This window comes from Cyanistes caeruleus, chromosome 7 (assembly GCF_971803275.1).
Source record: "Cyanistes caeruleus chromosome 7, bCyaCae1.hap1.1, whole genome shotgun sequence".
Classification (NCBI taxonomy): domain Eukaryota; kingdom Metazoa; phylum Chordata; class Aves; order Passeriformes; family Paridae; genus Cyanistes; species Cyanistes caeruleus.
In genome coordinates, this window is record NC_141707.1 from 22194635 (window position 1) to 22214715 (window position 20081).

General features: G+C 37.3%; 2 protein-coding genes across 6 annotated transcripts; both read right to left on the bottom strand.

The window, feature by feature from the left end:
* Positions 1–934: 934 nt before the first annotated feature.
* Positions 935–8813, bottom strand: KLHL41 (kelch like family member 41). 4 transcript variants are annotated; one of them, XR_015288944.1, is made up of 7 exons: positions 6311–7677; positions 4659–4816; positions 4465–4572; positions 3726–3855; positions 3440–3625; positions 2735–2881; positions 935–1913 (listed from the first exon to the last, which is right to left on the bottom strand). XR_015288944.1 is itself a non-coding variant. In XM_086896757.1 (7 exons), exons 2-7 carry the CDS (start codon positions 7418–7420, stop codon positions 1802–1804), a joined length of 1821 nt encoding a protein of 606 aa, XP_086752883.1. In that variant the 5' UTR covers positions 7421–7430; positions 8713–8813; the 3' UTR covers positions 935–1801. The 4 variants fall into 4 exon arrangements, 3 of the variants coding, with proteins under 3 accessions (XP_086752883.1, XP_086752882.1, XP_023786811.2); XM_086896757.1 differs by lacking the exon at positions 3726–3855 and adding an exon at positions 8713–8813 and having other exon boundaries at positions 6311–7430; XM_086896756.1 differs by lacking the exon at positions 3726–3855 and adding an exon at positions 8713–8813 and having other exon boundaries at positions 6311–7485.
* Positions 8032–18441, bottom strand: BBS5 (Bardet-Biedl syndrome 5). 2 transcript variants are annotated; one of them, XM_086896768.1, is made up of 12 exons: positions 18230–18441; positions 16987–17069; positions 16140–16205; positions 15287–15336; positions 14635–14762; positions 13656–13791; positions 12589–12684; positions 12022–12084; positions 11164–11298; positions 10980–11063; positions 9570–9593; positions 8032–9460 (listed from the first exon to the last, which is right to left on the bottom strand). In XM_086896768.1, exons 1-12 carry the CDS (start codon positions 18289–18291, stop codon positions 9359–9361), a joined length of 1029 nt encoding a protein of 342 aa, XP_086752894.1. In that variant the 5' UTR covers positions 18292–18441; the 3' UTR covers positions 8032–9358. The 2 variants fall into 2 exon arrangements, with proteins under 2 accessions (XP_086752894.1, XP_086752893.1); XM_086896767.1 differs by lacking the exon at positions 11164–11298 and having other exon boundaries at positions 18230–18440.
* Positions 18442–20081: the final 1640 nt, after the last annotated feature.

The following is a 20081-nucleotide window of genomic DNA, read 5'->3' on the forward strand; positions in this document are numbered from 1 at the left end:
GAAACTGAAATGCAGATTTGCTAAGAATAGTGCTGCTTTTAGAGTCATTCAGTTTCCATTCTCAGAACAGAGGTACTGTGGGGTACTGTGCTGGGGGAGAGAGTTGTGTCTTGAGGAACCTCCAGCTGCTTCTCTTACCCTGTGATCTAGTGTGTGCAGAAGAATGGCTGAGCCTTTTGGAACACCTTCACACTTGAAAACCCTGCCATGCCTTGTGCAAGAGGCATAAGACACTGAGATGTAGAAGGAAGAAGTGGAATAGCCAGGAGAATGTTCATTGTAGAGCAGTAACTGTTTGCAGGGGTGTCATGCTTGGCAAATAATCCCATTTCCAGAGGCGGCCACGTTGTGCCTACAGCTGCCATCACCTTAGGGTGATTGCCAACTGTGCCTGTTTTCTCATATGTGCAATGAGGATGTTTTCTTGCTTATTTAGTAGAAGCAGGACACAGAGCAGATGGGTGGTGTAAACCAGTGACCTAACTGGAGCCAATAAAAAGGTGCTAAGCACAGCTGCAGATTTGCGTACTAAAGGGAAAATGCCCTACAGATTAAGTACTAGTGAACAGTAGCATACTGAGGTGAACTATGATGGCTGTGCTTCTGCATATGTTACTTCTGTCGCGTAGGAAGGCAACGCAAGGGGTCATTTGATAGTTGGCACAGCTATTCAATCAAATGTGGTGGCCTTCTTTTCCAGTTTTCCTGCTACCTCAGTTGTAATTAAATTTACGCAATCCTTTAGACTGATGACACACTCTTTATGCAATGGAGAAATCCTCTGAAGAGATACTCTACAAAAAAAATGGTAAGCATGCTCTGAAGAAAACTGAGTGCTCTATTTTGGGCAAAGGCTGTACTAAGCGATCTGTGTCCTGTCAGTATGATAGCGATGATGAGCTAATCACTAAAAAAAGATTCCATCAAGTGATACTTTTATAGTTTTAAAAACAAAGTTTAATTGTTAAAAGTTTCAACATCAAAATGCATCAACTCTAGAGTAAATGAAAAAGTCCTCTCTGGCACAGATACTTGTTAAAGATAGTTCTTTCAGGACTTTTTCATGAATGCTCGTTATTTGCCTTACATCTCTGAGAAAAACTTCCATAAAATATTTGCTTTGGAAATAAATATAAAAGCATAAAAAAAGTGGAAAATCCTTGTTATAAGAAGTTTAAACGTAGTAGGTGAAACCCCTCTTCTCTGTCTACTAGTATAGCTTTGGCTGAGACTGGCATTTATTAAGGCCACATAGTATTAAGCCACTTTTGTTTAAAACATTCATTTCAATTCCAAGCAAAATTATTTTTTTGAGGTCTGTCATGAGAAGATATTTCCAAGATATCACTGAAGAGTGCAGGATTTACATACATTACTAAGTGGGGAAATCTGGCCCTACAAACAGCCAGTTAGAATAAAATTAGCTACCTATTAGTTGTACTTAACACTTAATTCATGTGCATTGTTTGGAGGACAAGCCACCAATACCTGGATTGCATTGAGTACAAGGAAATCTAACTAGCGTTGTTTGCAATCTCACAGAGTGGAAAATTGAGTTCTTGCCAAAATCTTAATCTAATCAACATTAATTATAACCCTTTAGAAATTTAAACACTGGCAAAAATTCAGTGGTTGCTGGTTAGCTAGGAAGTACAAGAAGTGGACAGACGAACTATTTAACAGTTCCCAGTATGACTAGTATGCTGCTACAAAACTGTACAATTTGGGGACATTTTCATGCAACAAAACCAGAAGAGCCTATCAAAACTCCCTCACCATATCATATCTTCCAGCATTTTGTTTACAGTTTTGATAACTTGAATAGGTTTAAGCGTGTGGCCAGGCAGGAGGCTCCAGTAGCATATCGGATCTCTTTCAGTATGCCAACCCATTCCTTCTTCTCATCATCATACCTGCATTTAAAAAAATGTTAGGAAATAGCTTTTTTTAGTTTGAGTTTGATGATTCAGCACACATATGTGAAAAGGAGGACAGTCCACCTGTTGCAAAGGCTTGTAGCAACCATGTGCTGAAGGGTGCTATGAAAGGCTGCTTTTGTCCCCTACTCCAGAACAGGAAGATGTTCTTGCACGTAAGTTAGTCTTTTCCTGGTCCCTAAAGCTTCTTGCTGTCCTGTGTCATGCTTTAAAAAAGCTTCCACCTATAGCATCCCTTTTGAATTTCTTCAGATTCTTGCATATAAAAGGGGGGTTTTCCTTCCTACTGCCAGCTAAAACTTCTGAATATACATTAGCAACTAAGAGTTGCAGTAGAGATCTGATGTCTCATCACTGCTGCTATGATTAGCTCAAAAAAATCTAGGGGCTAGGGACTTCTGATTCTCTTAGAATAGTTATTCATTTGACCGTCAACACATCAGTACGTACAGGCCTCTGTGTATGGATGTTTTTCTGCATCACAGTGTCACAAAAGAATGTTTTTATTGGCAAGGCTAAACTTGCCAAGAGATGGCAATTTACTCCTCTAAAGAAGCTAAAGATCATGACTTGGACTGGTCAAATAATTAGTAGGTGGAAGTAGTCATTAGATCCAAGTCTCATGTTTATTTGTTACATTCTGACAAACCTTTTTATCTGTCAACAACTGCTTTACAACCTGTGCTATGGATCATTTTCAGACTTAAACAGAAAAACAGTGTTAGCCTCCAGTTTCTACAACCCTCAGTTTTAGATAAGACTTTTGATCAGGAAAGAGTGACTAAAATTAAACTTACTTCCATATGTCAGTGACTTCACTAGGTGCAAATTCTTTAGATTCAAGTTGAATCATTGCAAAGCCTCCAATAGCATACAAAGCTCCGCTTAAAGTGACTAAACTAATAGAACTTCTCTCTTGGGGAAATTCAGGCATTACCTCCCATCTGAGGATGGAAAGAAAAAATCAAGTTAAACACATAAAAAATATTGTAAACTAAATGCACTCAAATACTTCTCTGGGCAGCAAATTCAGGTACCAAGGCCATGGTTTAGGAAAAAAGGAAAAAATTCTGAGATTTATCAGCAGTAAGCTCCAGTGTCTCAGTCCCCTCAGAGACTTCTGCAACTGCTAAGTGTGACACAATTACACTGTTAAGACATCTTTTCCCAGGAACAACTTCTTACAGAGTCACTGATTCTTCAGTAATATGCTTCACACAGACATATTGTTCCCCACTTATTCTTGTTTTCCCCTATGGTTTCCAAAATGCGTATTTATTTCAAGTGGCATTAGCATAATAATTTGAGTGTGTGTGGGTGCAGGAAAAATGTCTAGAGACCTGCTCTGTGAACGGCTGCTGCTGTTGCTGAAAATGTGACTGTAGACCAAATGTCTCAGTGGAAGTATGGGTACCTGAACAGCTTTATGTCTCTTACCTCAGAGCTCCTAAAAGACTAGATGATAAAACACTTAATTCAAATAGCTTGAATATTGCACTCACTTATTGGTGGTCAGGTCAAAAGCTTCAACAGATGCAGTAAGGCCTTCTTCAGTGACACCACCTGCAATGACAATCTTGCCCTTATGGATGGCTGTTCCAAACATTGAGCGAGGCACTTTCATTGGAGCCAGGTCTCTCCAGTCTCCTTTCTTGGGATTGTACACAAATAATCTATTAGTGCATTTCCTGCGGAGCAAAAAGAAAAGCAGTGATCATTTCTAACGAACTTCTGACTTGTTCCAAGTAGATCTAATTAAGGTAGACTGTATGGGTTTATCTATACTACCTTCCTTCTCTTGGAGATCCTTTCTTGTACCTAATCTGAGAATCCTTGCAATGTCTATAAAGCTCTACTTGCATCCATAGGACTAAATCAAATGTGGTTTACATTACACAGGTCAGCCATTTCATAGTACCTTTGAGGAGAAAGACAACATTTCCCAGCATATTGTATTCAGATGGATTTGTGGAGGAATATATAGCAAAGGTTATGTAAAGAAAAGATTATGATGGTGCTTTGGCTTATATGACAAACTTAAATATCTTAAATATCCCCTTTAAAAACACTTAAAAATTACCACCACATGATCAGTGTGAATGGAAATTTCATTTTCCTAATGTCATACCCATTAAGGTGTAACAGGTATCACAGGTCAGAAAACTGGAAAAACTGAGACCATAATTCCAGTGCACCTAGGTATTTCTATCTGAAAGAAAAGAATGCTTTCAGTGATGGTCCTCATAGCTAAGTATTAGTAATCTGTCTGCAATGTAAATAAAATTTGCCTTGGAAATAAGTATGGTTATTAAAATAGCAAGTTGAATTACAATTTATATGTAATTTACCGTATCACCAAAAAATATATCCTACATACCATAATGTGTTCCCCTCTACCAGACTGTTAGGAACCTTAATCCAGATAGGCAGAAAAGGAAACCCTAATTTCTGAGTGTGAGGACATATTATCTATTAAGGACCAAGAAGATAATGTTATTAATTGTCATAAAAAGACTTAGAAACTCACTTATCATCAGTTTTTCCACCAAGACAATATATCAATCCATTGTTTGAGATAGTTGCATGGCCATATACTTTGATGGGCAGCTTTTTGATCTCACCCCATTTCATTGCCCTGGAACAAGAAGATCACTTTTAGGTTTTTTCAACTAACAATTGGTCATCTATATATCAGTGGGCATAATTAAATTTGAAACATACACAGGGTCATAGCACAATACTGAATCTAGTGACTCCTCAGTGCGAAGGTCCTTGCCTGCTATTACATAGATCTTGTTGTCTGACTCTCCCAGCCCAAAGAGACACCTGGCTGACGGCAATGGAGGAAGGGCAACCCACTCACCAGCAATGCTGTCCAGCTGAAAGAGCATCAGAACAGGAAGGGTTAGGAAAGGCAAAGGGTAAAAATACATACAATTAATATTGTTCCAAAGAACTTATCTATTGGCACTTAGTGTCTCTCAACAGCAATTCTGCTTACCTGAACAACCTGCCCCTCCCTAGTTTAGTTTCATTAGTTTCCTAATGAATGGTGTCTTCCACCCACCCCTGCTTCATTGTGCTGAGATCTAGCAGAGTCAGTGCCATACAACTTTATTTGTGTGAACATGATTTCAGGAAATGGATGTTGACATATAAAGTAGAATTTTGAAAACTTCATCTATTTTTAGTATCAGTCTTGAGGTTTAGTCTCTCAGAGGCCCCTTTCTTGTAGCCTGAGATTTATTCAGCTCTGGACTAAATACACATCACTACACCAATGTGCTATTTCTATGGGAAGAATATTTCTGTAACAAGTTTTTCACTTCAGTGATTAGTGTTTTATACCTACATAAGGAAATGAAACAGCATTAGTCCCTCCCCTAAGACTTCCCTCTCATCAATTTAACAAATGTCTGAAACCAAGTCTTTTATTGTGTGTGAAATGAGTGAGCCATACTCCTATAAACTCCTGTATTTGCACTTTTTAATATCTGAAGGCTTCAAAATTCTATCACTGCTTATTACTATACTTTATTTCATATTGAAACCAGACTTTACTCTTTTGGGCCAGTGTGCCTAAAGAGAGGTTGTGGCCATATTGCATAATTCACCACAAAATAGTTTAAATATATACCAAAGCATGTAGCTAAAAACACAACAGACTTAGTTTATGGTATAAGCATGACAAACCACATTCTTCCTAATTTTTCTGAAATATATTGTGGAGTTACAGTTAGTACTAATCAGCCTTATATCATACAGATTTACAAAGCTACAATTACTCTCAGTTTAAACACGGTATTTTGTGTACTGACACACTTTGCTGAGAAAAAAAAAACCCTTCTGTCTCTAAATTACATATTTATATGGCCCTTAGGCTTTCAAGTGTAGATATGACAAAAAGGACTTCTGCAGTCTTAGTAACAGAAATTGCATTTAAAATACACAAATTACTGCTGTCATGAAAGTATTTCAGATGCAAAAAATAAAGACATCTCATCAGATCTAAATCAGCTAAAGCACTCTAACTTTCATCAAAGTTAACAAAAATACACAAAAAGTATTTTACAAAAATATTATTAGACCTAAATTGAGACATCTGTACCATGAAAAATCTGGGCCTTCATGAGAGCCAGTGCCTAGATAGAATATACAAATCTTTTTAATACTTTCTGAGATCATACCAGGGGCTAATCCCGAAAAAGAAGATGCAAGTCCCTCAGTTTCATCTCTGTCTCTGAGACAAAAATAACTCTCTCTCCATCACCATACAAAGAGACTAGACAACCCACTGGCAGAGACTCAGAACACTTTTCAGTAACTCTTATAAGCACCTATTATTGTTATACCAACAATTATAAAGACTGTACCTGGAAGAAGTATGACTGGAAAGGCTGATCCTTGTTCTCCTCTTCCACATAGAGTCCTCCAACAATATAGACCTGATTTTGTTTGGTGACTATACTGGAATGATTTCTGGGAATCTGTTCTGCGAGGGCTGCTAGGTAGCATTCATTTTCAAGAGGATCATAGGCTACTGCAGCAGTGTCATTAACCAGAAGAATCAGGTCTTTGACGAACATGCCATGCCTGGGAAGGTCATTTAGATAGCCAGGCAGTAAATCTTCATCTCCTACATCACCATTCACCTCCCCTTTGGATGATTTTTCTGTGCTTTTGCTAGAGTCAGGCAGTTTTCCAGCAAAAGCATCCTTAATAATCTTTACTTTTTTCTGAAGGTCCGAGTTGCTTTTAATTATATCATCCTTCTCAACCTGTTCTTTGAAATATTTTTCTGGCATTAGACGAAAACGTATGCAGTCAAAAATTTCCCCCAGGCTCTTTACTCTGTTCTCCTTGTCTGTTCGGACCCATCTCATTACTGCTTCAAATACCAGTTCTTCCTTCTCTACGTTTAAACTGTCAGGTGAAATAACTGAGATAAGTTCATGCGGGGCAAGCTGCATGAAGTCCTCTTCTTGGCAGATCTGCACAAAATGATCTGAAACAAAATCACGGGCAGAAAATGCAAGTCTTGGGCAATCAAGAAGAACACCTAACCGCAGGATGGCCAGACAGTTACCAACAGCAAGCCTCTTCTGAAGATAGGAGACGCACACAGTGAATACAGAAGGGATCTGAAAGCGACTGGCCAAAGCAAAAATATCTTGCACATTAGAATCATTGAGATCAATACTTGCTGAATAAAGGTATTTGATAATCATATCCAGGATGTTGGGGTCAACGTTATCTAGAACTACCTCCTTCTTTTTCTCTTCATTTTGCTCAGATAAGAAATACTCACGAAAATAAGGGCTACATGCCGACAGAATCAATCTGTGGCAAGGCAGGCTTCTGTCACCAGCTTTTAGAGAGCAATCTACAAACTTTTTCTCTTCAAGGAGTTCCTTGAGGCCATCCTGAAGGAGGGTGGATTGGTAAAGTCTGAGCTCTTCAGTGAGTTCCCTTTGGGAATCCATTTTGCAAACACTTGGGAAAGGGGAGGGAGGAGAAAGCTTTAGCTGTTGTCTGCCCAAAGGTTTGTCTGTAAAAAAGGCAGACCAATGTGCTTTTTGCCCTGCTTGAAGCCTCTGCAACTTAATCTGACTTGCTAAATATAGGTACATACTCTTACAGGTTGGAATTTGGGATGGACAGTTTGGAAAAACAGAGTTGCTCTTGCAGCTGTCAAAGACTGAAAGAAGCAACTGTTGCTCTTAGTCACTATGATCAGGTTTTGCCATCATTCTTCACATTGAATCAGTAAGATTATGTGCAATGTAATAAATTATTTGACATGAGTAAGGATAGCAGAATCTGACCTCAGTGAGACAGCTATGGGCAAGATTGCACAGATACATGTTACTAAATATTCTGAAATAATGATTCTGAAAGACCTCAAAATTTTGGGCTGCTTCTTAATATCCATTTGGTTTTAAACCAAGCACTACTGTTTAGACATAAAATATATGTTATTTCAGGTAAAGTTTTGCTTTCCAAAATAATTCAAATTGAAGTCTCCACCCATATGGTAAAATGTTCTTTAAATGTAATTGAAACAGGATCAAAACACAACTACTTGAATGCAAAATTTACAACAATATATAATATTATTAAAGTTTATTGAAGTAATGACTGCTTTTCAATATAGGTAGTATATCATTAAAATATATACTTTGAAAGATTTTCTACAAACACCAGTATTACATTCACACCACAGTTACTTTAACAGTCAGCTGCTGAAAGAACAGCTGAGGAGATCTCATTTGACTTTTTTCCATTTATAGAAAACAGCACAGAGGTTTTATCTCACTAGAAAACGTAACAGCTGTGTCTTCCTTTAAACAATAAATGACTCATTTCTATATAACACATAACATCATAAAAGGTCTAATGACACACACAGAAGCTATCTGCATGTGCCCTGTTTTATAGATCATTGCTTTAAAAAGTGCTCTAGCAAAAACAAACAAACAAACAACTCTATGAGGATAAATTGATTAAAATTAAATACTTGGAATAGTACGTGCTGAACATTTAGCAAAATTATGAGATATGAAAGCTATTATTTGGAACAGAATTGCTTTTTCTTAAATCTATCAATAACACAGCCAATATGCATACATACAAAATGTTCTATATGTGATGGTATTTCTGTGTTGCAAATCATTAAAAAAGTTATGGAAATTTAATTCAAACATAATCATTATAGGAAAGTACATCACTCTATATAAATACATGAATACTAGAAATTGAGCATTCAACTGCATACCTCACACTGCCCTGTGTCAGACAGTAGTCTCCATGTGCAGAAAAAGAGGAGGCTTACTTTTCTGACATCGTGCTGTGTAAAATGGCAAGCAGTGTCTGGTCCTGGCAGCCAAAGGGCAGTACAAAAACACAGAAGCCATTAAGTTATAAAAAAATTGGTGGCTACCTGCCATAAAATGGTGTCTGAAACACCATGGCCGAATTTGTGTTGTCAAGGGAGGGAAAAAAAGGACAATGCTGAAAGCGGCGGAGGTTACAGGTGTGTCAAAAGGCACTGCCATGCCGTGCGGAGGGACTCCCAGGTGCTCCCAGTGGCAGAGGGAGTTCACAGGTCCCGACAGCCCCGAGCGAGGGGGCCTGCAGGGGGCAGCGCATCCCGCAGCAGCTGCGCCCCGCCCCGGCTGCCTCAGAGGGCTCTCCTCCCACTGCTTACACAGACAACACAAGGAACGCAAAGCTCTTACGTGTACAGGGTTTTTGAATAATCCTTCTTTTATGAAATAGCCTGAGGACTTATTATATAATATTTGCCTGCTCTTTAGCTTAGGCATGTTCTTTCTCTGCTACTACGATATTTCTAAATTATCTTCTACAGCAGGAACTGAGAGTTTCACCCTGCTTAGGAAACAAACTTGTGCCAATCTAAATCAGGTCATTACTTCCCAGAGTCCCTGGAGTGTGAATCCATCCTTTAGCTTCTCTATTGCAAGTCCCAGTTCTTCTGAAAAAACAGGCTCCCGATCGTGTTGCTTTTTGAATACATGACATATGAAATAAAATAAAGCAAAAGGCACTTTTTAATTTCATAATCCCATTTTATCAATATGAATTTGATAGTATGAAAAAGTATATCCTTACCTTGTTTTCATCAGCAAAATAAGCCTGCAAAGGAAAACAAAAAAGAACCTTTGAAAAAGAAGTCTTAAAAATCACATCTGCTAATAATTCTTTGGTGTCAAAACTGTATAGGGTAGATCTTCCACAATAATCCAGTCTATATGGGTTTTACTTCGATGTTAAAATAATTTATGAAAGTGTTTTAACAAGAGTTTCTATTTTGAATTATAGATTAGATACCACTGGATTATTTTTCATTAAATACCAGTCTTTGAATTTTCCATCATAATAAAGATTTTTTAAATGGCAACATTTTTGTATTACATTTGTTACACTGACAAACACTTTATATGGGAATATTGATATGAATTCAACTAAAAGCATCCTGGTATTTTTTTGCCTCATGTACAGCACTTTTTACTATTCAACATCAAGAACTAGCTTAAAATGTATAGTATCAAAATTCAGTTGACATCATAGTCAATCTAAGAACAGAACAGAGAGTAAGGGGACAACTCAACAGAGATGTGGGAAAGAGATACCAGCTTTCCTATTCTGTGTGGGTGGAAATTAAGGCTAAAATTTAGGGTTATCAGATCTCTGAAAATATGAAAATATCCACACTTTAGAAATTTCTGGATCAGCAGGTTCTAGATCTTATTTACCAAAAAGATCCCAGTCTTTCTTCAGCTGCCCCTGTGGACTGGTGAGGGGCAGCAAAGAAAGTGCTTTCCTGCTGTGTCAAGTATTGTGGAATATTGGTATGTAGATGCTCCTTGGGTCACGGGCAATCTGTGTCTCCTACAGCAACAGCCTTCTAACCATTTTCAACTTCCAGTTTTTGTTTGAGAATGTACAAAGCACAGTTACTTAATTCAGGTGATAAAGACAGCGACAGAGCAAACAGATCTCCATTTAAGGAAAAGGTATGTCTTCAAATGTGCTGAAGACTGAATAAAAACGTGCAAAAATTAAAAGAAAGAAACCAAAAAACTAGGAAAGAAGGAAAGGAAAAACAAGAGCTTTTATCTGTGTTAGTAAAAGCCTGCAAAATTAAAAGGAGTGGAAATAACATTCATGCTAGGCCTGATAATTTACCAAATTTCAGAGACTGGTGAGAAAACGTGTCAATGGTCAATTCATCAAGGCTAACATTTGAAAACATGTGCCATCTACCCTTGCAGTCAATAATTTTAAATATCTACTACTATTTATTTTGAATAATAGTTTGTTCTTAAATTAAAAATTCATACATGGAATAAATTCCTGTAATAATCAGGATGTTTAATAAAAGGCATGTAGATGTGTTTTAAATATACAAAGTACAGTTGCAGCTTATCTTTAATAGAGGATTACAGCTGTACATTGCTTAAATCTGAATAACCAAACAAGCATGATTCTATTTTTCTGGTTTTTTGTGGAGCCACTTACCACAAAAGCATCTGTATGTTCATCAGCTTCTATTTCCACATCATCTGGAACCTGCTCCACTGTTAGGTCTTCAAGGGGTTGAGGCTGCAAATTATAACACTGTATTAATAAAATTCACATATCTAATATGTTTAATATATTATTGCTAACACAGTATTTAATTTAAAATAAACAAATGAAGTACCTTTTCTTCCATTTCATAATCCACTCCAAATATAGGATTAGCTGAATAAACTTTGTGAAGTGAATTAATCTCTTTCACTGCCTCCTGTAGTTTCTCTACAGGGTCTATTTTAAAACCAAGTACATATCCTCCACTCTATATAATAGAGAAGAAAGACAACATCTGTTTATTAGTCTTATTTTTTAAACAATTTTTTCTCCTTGATAGATATTTCCAGTTTAATGATAGCAATTTTCAGCTTGCTGAGAAAATTTGAATCATGGGTGAAATTAAAACAATGACAATGCTACTCTGTGAGGTAGATCAACTTTTAACTGTTAGTCCATTCTATAAAAGAGGAACAAAATCCTTATACAGAAAACCACCAGCAAACAAGGATGGGACAAATTCAGAAGTGATATTAATGATTTATTCCCATCCACTCAGCAAATGTTGAGTTTGATAGGTCTTGATGTTATTAAAGGAGCTTTCAGATACACAGAAATAATGAAAATATTTAAAGCAGTGGTCTTAATTAAGTACAGAATTAATTAGATCACAGATAATCTGTCAGAATACAGTGCATTTGACAGTTACAAGCTAGTCATGCTGGCTTACTGTTGCTTTACTTAGAGAAACTGTAACTCCCAATAGCCATACTGACCATAAAATACACTTCAAGCAGTGCAAAGAGAACTTTAAGTTTTCAAAAGGCCACATAGAAGGAATGCTCTTATGTAACTTAAAAGTAGATCATGACATTTCAGAATTAGAGAAATATTGCATATTATAAATATAAAAATATTGCATATAGAGAAATAGTGTAGATATGTATATTAAAAATATAGTCAATAGAAAAAGGCTATTTAAGCTTCTTACCTGCTGAGAACTCTCTATCACAAGTGCCAAGCCAAACTTTGAGTCTCTCATTCTTATTGAACGCTAATGGTAAAGAGGTATAACACTGTTAAAAATTTTGTAATTACTGGATAAAACTCTCATTGTTTCAGTTTGTTTTTTTACACTGTAACAATTACAATTACTGGCTCTGGAAGCTTGGCTACCAGCATTCCCTCCCATTTACCATTACAAATCTGAACCCCTTAAAACCTCAGGGAAAAGTGTTTTATTAGAAGTGGTAACAGTAAATTTCTGAACATCAGGTTCACAGATTATTAATCCCAGTGTATGAAGGTGGCATGAAGCATCAGAGTAAATATTAAAAAAAAATTGAAATACAAGCCATTTTCAACACCTGTACTTGCCCAGAAAATCCCCCAACTAATCTGGACAGAAAAGGAAATACACTCTGTGATTGATGCTGGCCAGACTAAATTCCTCTCTAAATGAGGGTTCTGAAATAAAATACTGGTAAGCTGGGAGTTTTAACCAAAGACTTATACATATGTTGTTTCATTTTCAAAATGGTTGTTGTAAAATACTTACAATTTGTAGATATGGTATGCTGACATTAAAGCTGTCGTTCATATTTGCATGCCAAACTATTCTCACATTAGTAATAAAAAATGTTCCCAAATTCCCCTATTAAAGAAAAGCTATGTTAGAATTGCTTTAAGTACAGAGCTTTTTTCCCAAACATGATGATTACTGCTATCCATTTACATATTAAGCAAGGTACAGCTGCATAATTTATTCACTAAAAGCCTGTTGAAATGTTTCTATTGATTGCAAGGAAGTAGGATCCAATCTTTAAAGGCTACCAGAACCTCAGCAATGAAAATAGCTGGGAGTACCTACTACTGCAGCAAAGCTGGATCAAGTCACAGCCCAGCCAACCTCAAGGGAATACATGAAGCATCTGAGAGTGTTATTAACTGTACAGATCTGGAATTGGCACAAAGCGTAAGTATAATGGCATGTGGGTTAAACTTAGGTAATTGAGGAGATGTGTGCCAAGGAAATGTAGAGGAAAGAACTTTTTAGCTTGTCAGAATGGATCATATTTCTATTCTGGACTAAAATTGCACAGACAGAAATATCAGCTCCTGTTTTGTTTCACTGCTCCGGGAAATGCTTGCAACTAATGCCCTATAAAATAATGTGTTTTCTATTTTTATCTTAAAGTTTTATTTTTTTAAAAAAACACAGAATCCTTTCCAATACTTTCAATTTTCATTAATAAAAAGACAATATAATCTTAATACTGTTTAGTCAAAGCTGCATGTAAACACACAAATGTTCAGCAGAGCACTTCAGAAACATGATTTTCTTTCAGTATCATACAGAGCTTTAGACTCATATCTTTTTAACTGAAATTGTATATCTAGTTCCTTGCATATTACCCAGATCATGTAGACTTAAGGCTGTCAAAAGGAGATTTTGTTGTAGTGAGTAGCAAATATATGGGATCTTTTTCTCTTCATGCATCAGCTGATGAACAGTAGTAAGGGTAATTCCTTGGAAGTTACAAAACTATAGGAGTACAATTGCTAGATGAAAGCTGAAACATTTTAACTTTTCTGTAGTCAATGTATTCTGATTCTTTACTATACCTGGTCACTTGACAGATTCCAAACTCCATTGACTTTATCATATATTTGTTCTTGTGGTAACAATCTCAGTTGCTTGTTTTGAATCAATGCACTTCTCAGCTTCAGATCACGATACATTTTGGAAGTTTCATAAGCTCTGCAAAAAATATAAAATACATATTAGTTCATACGTAGTTCAGTTTTTCTACTATTTTTACTTTAGTACAAATATGAAATGTATATTTTCAGCTTTTCTTATCACCACACTGCACAGAATGAGTACTATTAAAACTTTTCAACATAATTAAGTATATTCCAGCTTTCCTTAATGAAATTATCTTTAAACTTAAACCAGTTTTAATGACTTTTTGATCTCCTGTATTGTTCATGTCTATACTATTTTTCCTTAAGACAGTCATCACCCAGCCTCTGTTGCAAAGCATAAGTTCTCTAGATCCCATGCTATACATAGCATGGACATTAACAATCCTTTATTTTTCAGTGCCAGTTAAATCACAAGCACAATCCAATATATATGTCAGTATTCTGTTGCTCTTGAACAGACACCCATGGTAATATATTAAGCACACATTCACTCAGATGACTTGTCTTTAGGTGTAAGCACACAGTGTTTTGTAGTCAAAGAGTTCTGACCAGGATTTAACTCTTCATTTCCTTTACATGGTCTGAAAATATGGGAAATTATTGCAGACAGAAATTGTAGCTAGAAAATGCAAACTGAAATTAGTTCCTTTATACTCTTATTTGTTCAGTTAGTTTATAGACATGAGGTGTATAAATTGTGATCAATAACTAGAATAAAAACACATTAATTTTCATTATGTGCAGCTATCTACTAAAACTTGTGATCATTCTTCCCCTTCCTTCCAGAGATTGTTCTCTTTTGGGAAAGTTTTCTGAATATGGACAATCATATTTATCAACAGTTGTAATCTCCTCTATTTGAATCCTTGATCAAACACTATTTTAAGTACACTACCTGTGCACAGCAATAACTGAAGTGAAAAGTCTGGGACTTCCAGGAACAACATTGGTAAAAATGAACTCAAACCGAGTATTGTTACATTTAGTCAATATATACAGAGCTTCTGTCTGCCCTCGTAATTTCTGTAAGGAAAAAATTAAATTTTACATTTGGGCAATATAGTAGCTTGACTATACAAATAATAAATAATCTTCAGTTATTGTCTAAGTTATTGTTTTAAACAGTGTATATGGAAATGTAATCTTGATTCTACCACTAATCTATTGCTTTCTTCAACTGAATTTATTTTTCTTTTTGACCAACTAGCAGTTCCATCAACAGTAAAACTAATGCAGCCTGTCTGCTCTAAATTTGCAATATCATGACTGAAACAATATTTTTGATTTTGTTATTATATGGTTGTCCAAGAAATCTACATCATCTTCCTGCTAGCTCTTTGTGGCAAGTCAAACAAATAGCTTCACAGTTGCATGCAGTTCAATTTAGACTATGTATTTGAGAGGTCTCCACTTTTGAAACAAAACTTTTGTCACTATTCTATTACGGTTCTTGCAACTAAACTTTCAGATTATTGTTGATATAGTGCAAAAAGTATAAATATAATTACAGCTTATTATTATTTTTAGAAGTATTTTTTGGAACTTACTGAGTTGGCAGTTCTTGTAGTTATATTTATAACACAGTTGTAACCGACAGCTTAAAAGTCAAGGGAGAAAAAAACATTGTTTTGAGAACAAGAAAAGTAACAGTCAAAATTACAAAGTATATTACTGAATTTTGTAGCACAGCTTTAGCTGCTATTTTGAGAATTATACTTTGTGATTAATGCTCTGGGTCCTCATCACAAACCTGAAGACTAACTTTAGTTGGAAAGGATCTTGGGAGGTTCTTTGGTCAAGTGCTGCTCTGAAACCAGGACCAACTCTGGCTGCTTAGTGTACAGTCCAATCCAATAAATATTTCCACAGAAGGGGACTCCACACTGAGCACTGGAAATAATCTGTGTAAAAAGTAACTGCATCCTGCCCTGTTCCAGCACATTAAATTAAATATGGGCAAACCTCTAGCTGCTCATACAGTTTTAACTCATACTGTTAAAATGAGAAACTTAGAGTTTACAATACTAAAACTGGAAAGGCAGGTACTTGTGGGGAATAAATTGAAACGCAGAATGTGAATAAACAGGTGGGAACAAGAGCTACAAGCAAAGCAATGTATGATGAAGCTCAAATTTTTGTTTCTAAAAAACCAAATTAATCCCACATCCACCAAATAAAAAATATGCCTGAAGAACTCTTCAACCTCTTTTCTGAGAAATTAACATTGAATATTGAATATTACTATTTTGCTATGAATTATCAGTTCCTATATTATAAAGAGTTTCATTAGTAAAAGTTTATTTCAGAATTTACAGAACAACACAGCTATACTTCAGTATTCTGTACTGAAATCAATACTTTGTGAATGCCACCACAAAGAAAACGAAAGGTAATACTTACAGAGATTGACTCTGGGCAATGACAGTGAACGCCAAATGATCCGCAAATTTGTCACAAGCAATTTGCCTAGAGATAAAGACAGTAGCTATTTTTAATCTAAATAAATTCCATTAAATGAAATATTCTGATACAACAGAATATTCCTTCCCCTTTACAGGAAAAAGAAGAAAAGCACAGGACACCCCACCAGAAAAATCACTAAACACTTAAATGCTTAAAATGCTAGCAGAGAAAATCCAACAAGGAACAAATGAAGCAACCTCTAATATATACCAGCACTCCTCAAAATCAAACCAAGAACCATTATTGATTTCAATCCAGATGCTTACAGTAAAAATGCAGACACAATCAGTGCAGAAGTGCTCTGGGGAGGAGAAGTGGAAGGCAGTGAGTTAACTATCACAGCAGTATTCATGAATAACCTCACCCCTTTGCCATATGCAAATTTACTCCATTCTGTACCCTGTAGAGCAGCACATCCAACCCCCTGCAGGGTCATCTCAGCATGCCGGCAGCTTCAGCCCCTGCCCACTACATATTCCTTACTGATTCAGTTAAAAATAGGGTGGGGCAAACTGAGCACTAAAGAGGATTACAGCAGAACAGCATCACACTGTTTATAAATGGATTATTCCTACAAGACCTTCAATTCTAAACCAATTCTGAGACAAGAATCACCTTCCTACAACTTTAAGAAAACACTCAGAAGCAGATCTGTGAAATAGGCAGGATCTCTTCTGTGTAACAGATCACTGATACACAGTTCAATGGAAAACTGACTGGGTTTTCATGAACCTACACAGGTTAAATAGCAGAAAGTTTACGATTTCCCTGAATATGCAATTACCTCTGTCTCCATTGTTTCCTTTGGTATCTTCAACAGATTCTAAGCAGTCTATAAGGACCTCTCCAGGTCTCATTTTCATTTGTCTAGAAAAAGGAAAAATAATTTATCTTTCAAAAATAATGCCATTTTTATTTCCCTACTTCACTTTCCTGCTTTCTGCTCATTACATCATGCAGTGAAAAATCCACACATACATACAAATAAACTTTGCATACCTCAAATTATGACTGCATCTCACACATAAAAAATATTAATCTTTATTGTTAAATTATAACATTAAATAAGTAAATAATTATGTAGCAAGTGTGACCATGAAAACTATATGCCAAAATAAGGACAAAGTATGTGGAAATTGGAGGAAAAAGCAAAAAACCCAAACTCACTTGCGTTCACGTAATTTTTAGGGGGCAGAGTTTAATGCCTCTTGATGTACTTTCAGGTCATAAAGAGTGGAGCTAGGCTCAGGAAAGAAGAGATTCCAGCAAAAGAAATATCAGATGTATAAGGACATGTGAAACGCTCTACTAAATTTTCCACAAAGGGTGTGGTTTGGTTGTTTGGTGTAGTTTTTTTGGTGAGGTCTTCTATTTATTTGTTTATATTATTATTTTGCTTTATTTAACTGATCTAACCACTTAATTACATAACAAGAAATGCAGTGCTAATTTTTGCTGTGTTTTAACCGTATTGTCAAAAGCGGCCAAAACTCTTCATGTGTGGCATGACAGAAACAAAATGTATTATTAAGACACGAATTTCGTGAAATACTGCACAACCATTGCCCCGTTCCCTGAGAAGGATGCCAACTCCACGGCAGGGGCGCCACGTCCTGGTAACCGTGAGTGCCACCGTCCCGGCAGCCACACGCCTTCAGTTTGGTTGGACTTCTCAGTGCTAGAAAAGCTCAACGGGGAAAAGTATATACCCTTCCCTCAGTCCGCCAGTGTGCAACCTTTTGCTTTGCTTTGTTTCGTTGTTATATGTCGAGAACCGTGAGTGGACCGCACCGAGCAAGCACTACCCGCCCTGTCCCGCCCCGCTCCCCCAGCCGAAGGCGCTCCTCCGCTGCCGCCACACCGGGGCGCTCCCGGCACACGCTGGGGCGCTCCTGCCACGCACCGCGCCGATAACGGCGGTCGGCCTCAGCCTGCGGAGGCAGCGCACAGCCAGCCGCATATCGGCGCCGGGCGGGCCCGAGTGCGCTGCTGTGAGGGCAGGGCCGGGTCGGGACAAGGACACTCACTGCGGAGAGATGTCGAAGCGGACATCCCTGTCCTCCCACAGCACGTCCAGTACCCCGCTCATGGCCGCCACCAGCCCCGACGAGTCCGCGCGCCGCCCTGGCAACGGGGTTGGGGGGGAGGTGGGCCGTGCCTCGCGCTCCCGCGGCGGCCGTGATTGGCTGCGGCGCAGCGCGCGGGGAGCGCGCGCGCACTGGCGCCCGCCCTGGCTCCTCCCCCGGCTCGGCTGAGGCGCTGAAAGCTAAAACGTGAGAAGCCCTCGCGTTGTCGGTAACGCAGCCTTGAGCCATGGGGGTTTGCGGTGCCGGGTGTTTGATTGGTGATTTTGGGTTTATTTTAAAATAGTCGAGATGTGCCATTTTTAATTTGGAATGACTTGAAACATGTATCCAAATTTTAATTGCATTGCCCTACCACTTTTATTAAAAAAATATACTCCGAATAAGAATCATAGGAAAAAACTTTCCCTTTGGTAGTTCTTTCCCTAAAGCTTGTCCCTGGGTTGGCGAGGACCCCATTGCACACATCTGGAAATGAACACAAGCTGGATGAAATAAAGCAGCGGGCGGGAGGTGCCTTGTCCTCGCTCTGGCCCTGTCAGGAGAGGGGCTGAGCGTTCTGGAGCTGAAAGGGTGGAGGGTGTTTCGGTTGAGGCCAAGCTCCGTTTTTTGTTGATACGCTTTGCTCAGGTTAAATAAACAACCAACATCAAACCACACAAATTCAACTAAAAATTATCAACGAGTTTCATGTACAGGAGTGCATAATCTGAGATGTTTGACCTTGTTAAGGGCTGTGGCAGAAATCCAGTTATCAGAAACGCATGACGCAGTGAGTGTAATTTAGCTGTGAGGTAAGTTTTTAGTCCTGTAAAGGTATCATCTCTTTCCTGTCCTGGCAGTAAAACCAAAAATGTTTTATTCTAAATAAGTTTTAAAGTATATTAAATAACTGGAAATGCAATTTATATAGGCAGATATTAATGTAAAAAGAAATATCACATTGGCAGACAAAAAACTGTGCTGTGCTTAATGTTTTAAACATAAGTTTAAATAGTTAACTAAAGAAGATGAAAATATTAAAATGCATTTAAAAATTAGATTTGGCTTTCAGAAGAGAAACACCTTGGAAGGACCATTTTAGATACGAACTAACCCAACACAGTAATGCCAGTTATTGGTATATTTACTCACAGAAATCTGTGGATGTGTTTTAACTTTAGTTGTCATGGATCTTGGCTAGCTGATAAAAACTGAGGAGAGTTTACTGAAAAAAAAGGACAAAATGTACCTGTGATGTGTTTATGAAAGGTGGGTAACTGAACCACCTCATTGTCTTGTGACCCAGAAAGCATATAGGCCACAAGTTGATGCATTTGCTGGATTTATCTTTATTAAGTAGCATTTTGCATGTAATTTGGAAGCTGATATTTTGTGCTTTAAATAGTAAAATACTATTTGTGAGAATAGTTTCACTTAAAAGAAGTGAAGTTTTCATTGCAGAATCCATGCCAAATATCAGATTTCCTTAACAAAGGGAAAAGAACTTACAGAATGACCAAGGATTGGTTTCCAAAGCAATATATGTAGTTTAAAATAAGGTCTAGTTAGTGATTGTACAATGATAGTATTTTAAGATCTTGGGGAAGGAAGGGCGATTGCTATAGGAAATGCTACCCTGAACTTACCATACCTGAGTAAAAAAGGAAATTTTGTACTCTTGATAATTTAGTTATCTACTATTTTGTTATCATCTCTATGTCATATAATAAATGCTAAAAGCATTAAAGTATGCTTGCATAGGTACGCATTTTGTTTTAGTTAGTGGGTATATGACTTCATAATGTTAGTATTC

What these genes read in the sequence shown, in the direction of transcription:
- BBS5 (XM_086896768.1), bottom strand. Translation starts at nt 18,291, where the DNA reads ATGAGCGGGGTACTGGACGTGCTGTGGGAGGACAGGGATGTCCGCTTC. An exon ending in CTACAAGAACTGCCAACTCA is followed by an intron (nt 14,763 to 15,286) that starts GTAAGTTCCAAA and finishes TTTTCCTTACAG; the next exon opens with AAATTACGAGGGCAGACAGA. An exon ending in ATTATGAAATGGAAGAAAAG is followed by an intron (nt 11,064 to 11,163) that starts GTACTTCATTTG and finishes TATAATTTGCAG; the next exon opens with CCTCAACCCCTTGAAGACCT.
- KLHL41 (XM_023931043.2), bottom strand. Translation starts at nt 7,567, where the DNA reads ATGTACCTATATTTAGCAAGTCAGATTAAGTTGCAGAGGCTTCAAGCA. An exon ending in TCCAGTCATACTTCTTCCAG is followed by an intron (nt 4,817 to 6,310) that starts GTACAGTCTTTA and finishes ATGCTCTTTCAG; the next exon opens with CTGGACAGCATTGCTGGTGA. An exon ending in TTTGACCTGACCACCAATAA is followed by an intron (nt 2,882 to 3,439) that starts GTGAGTGCAATA and finishes TTCCATCCTCAG; the next exon opens with ATGGGAGGTAATGCCTGAAT.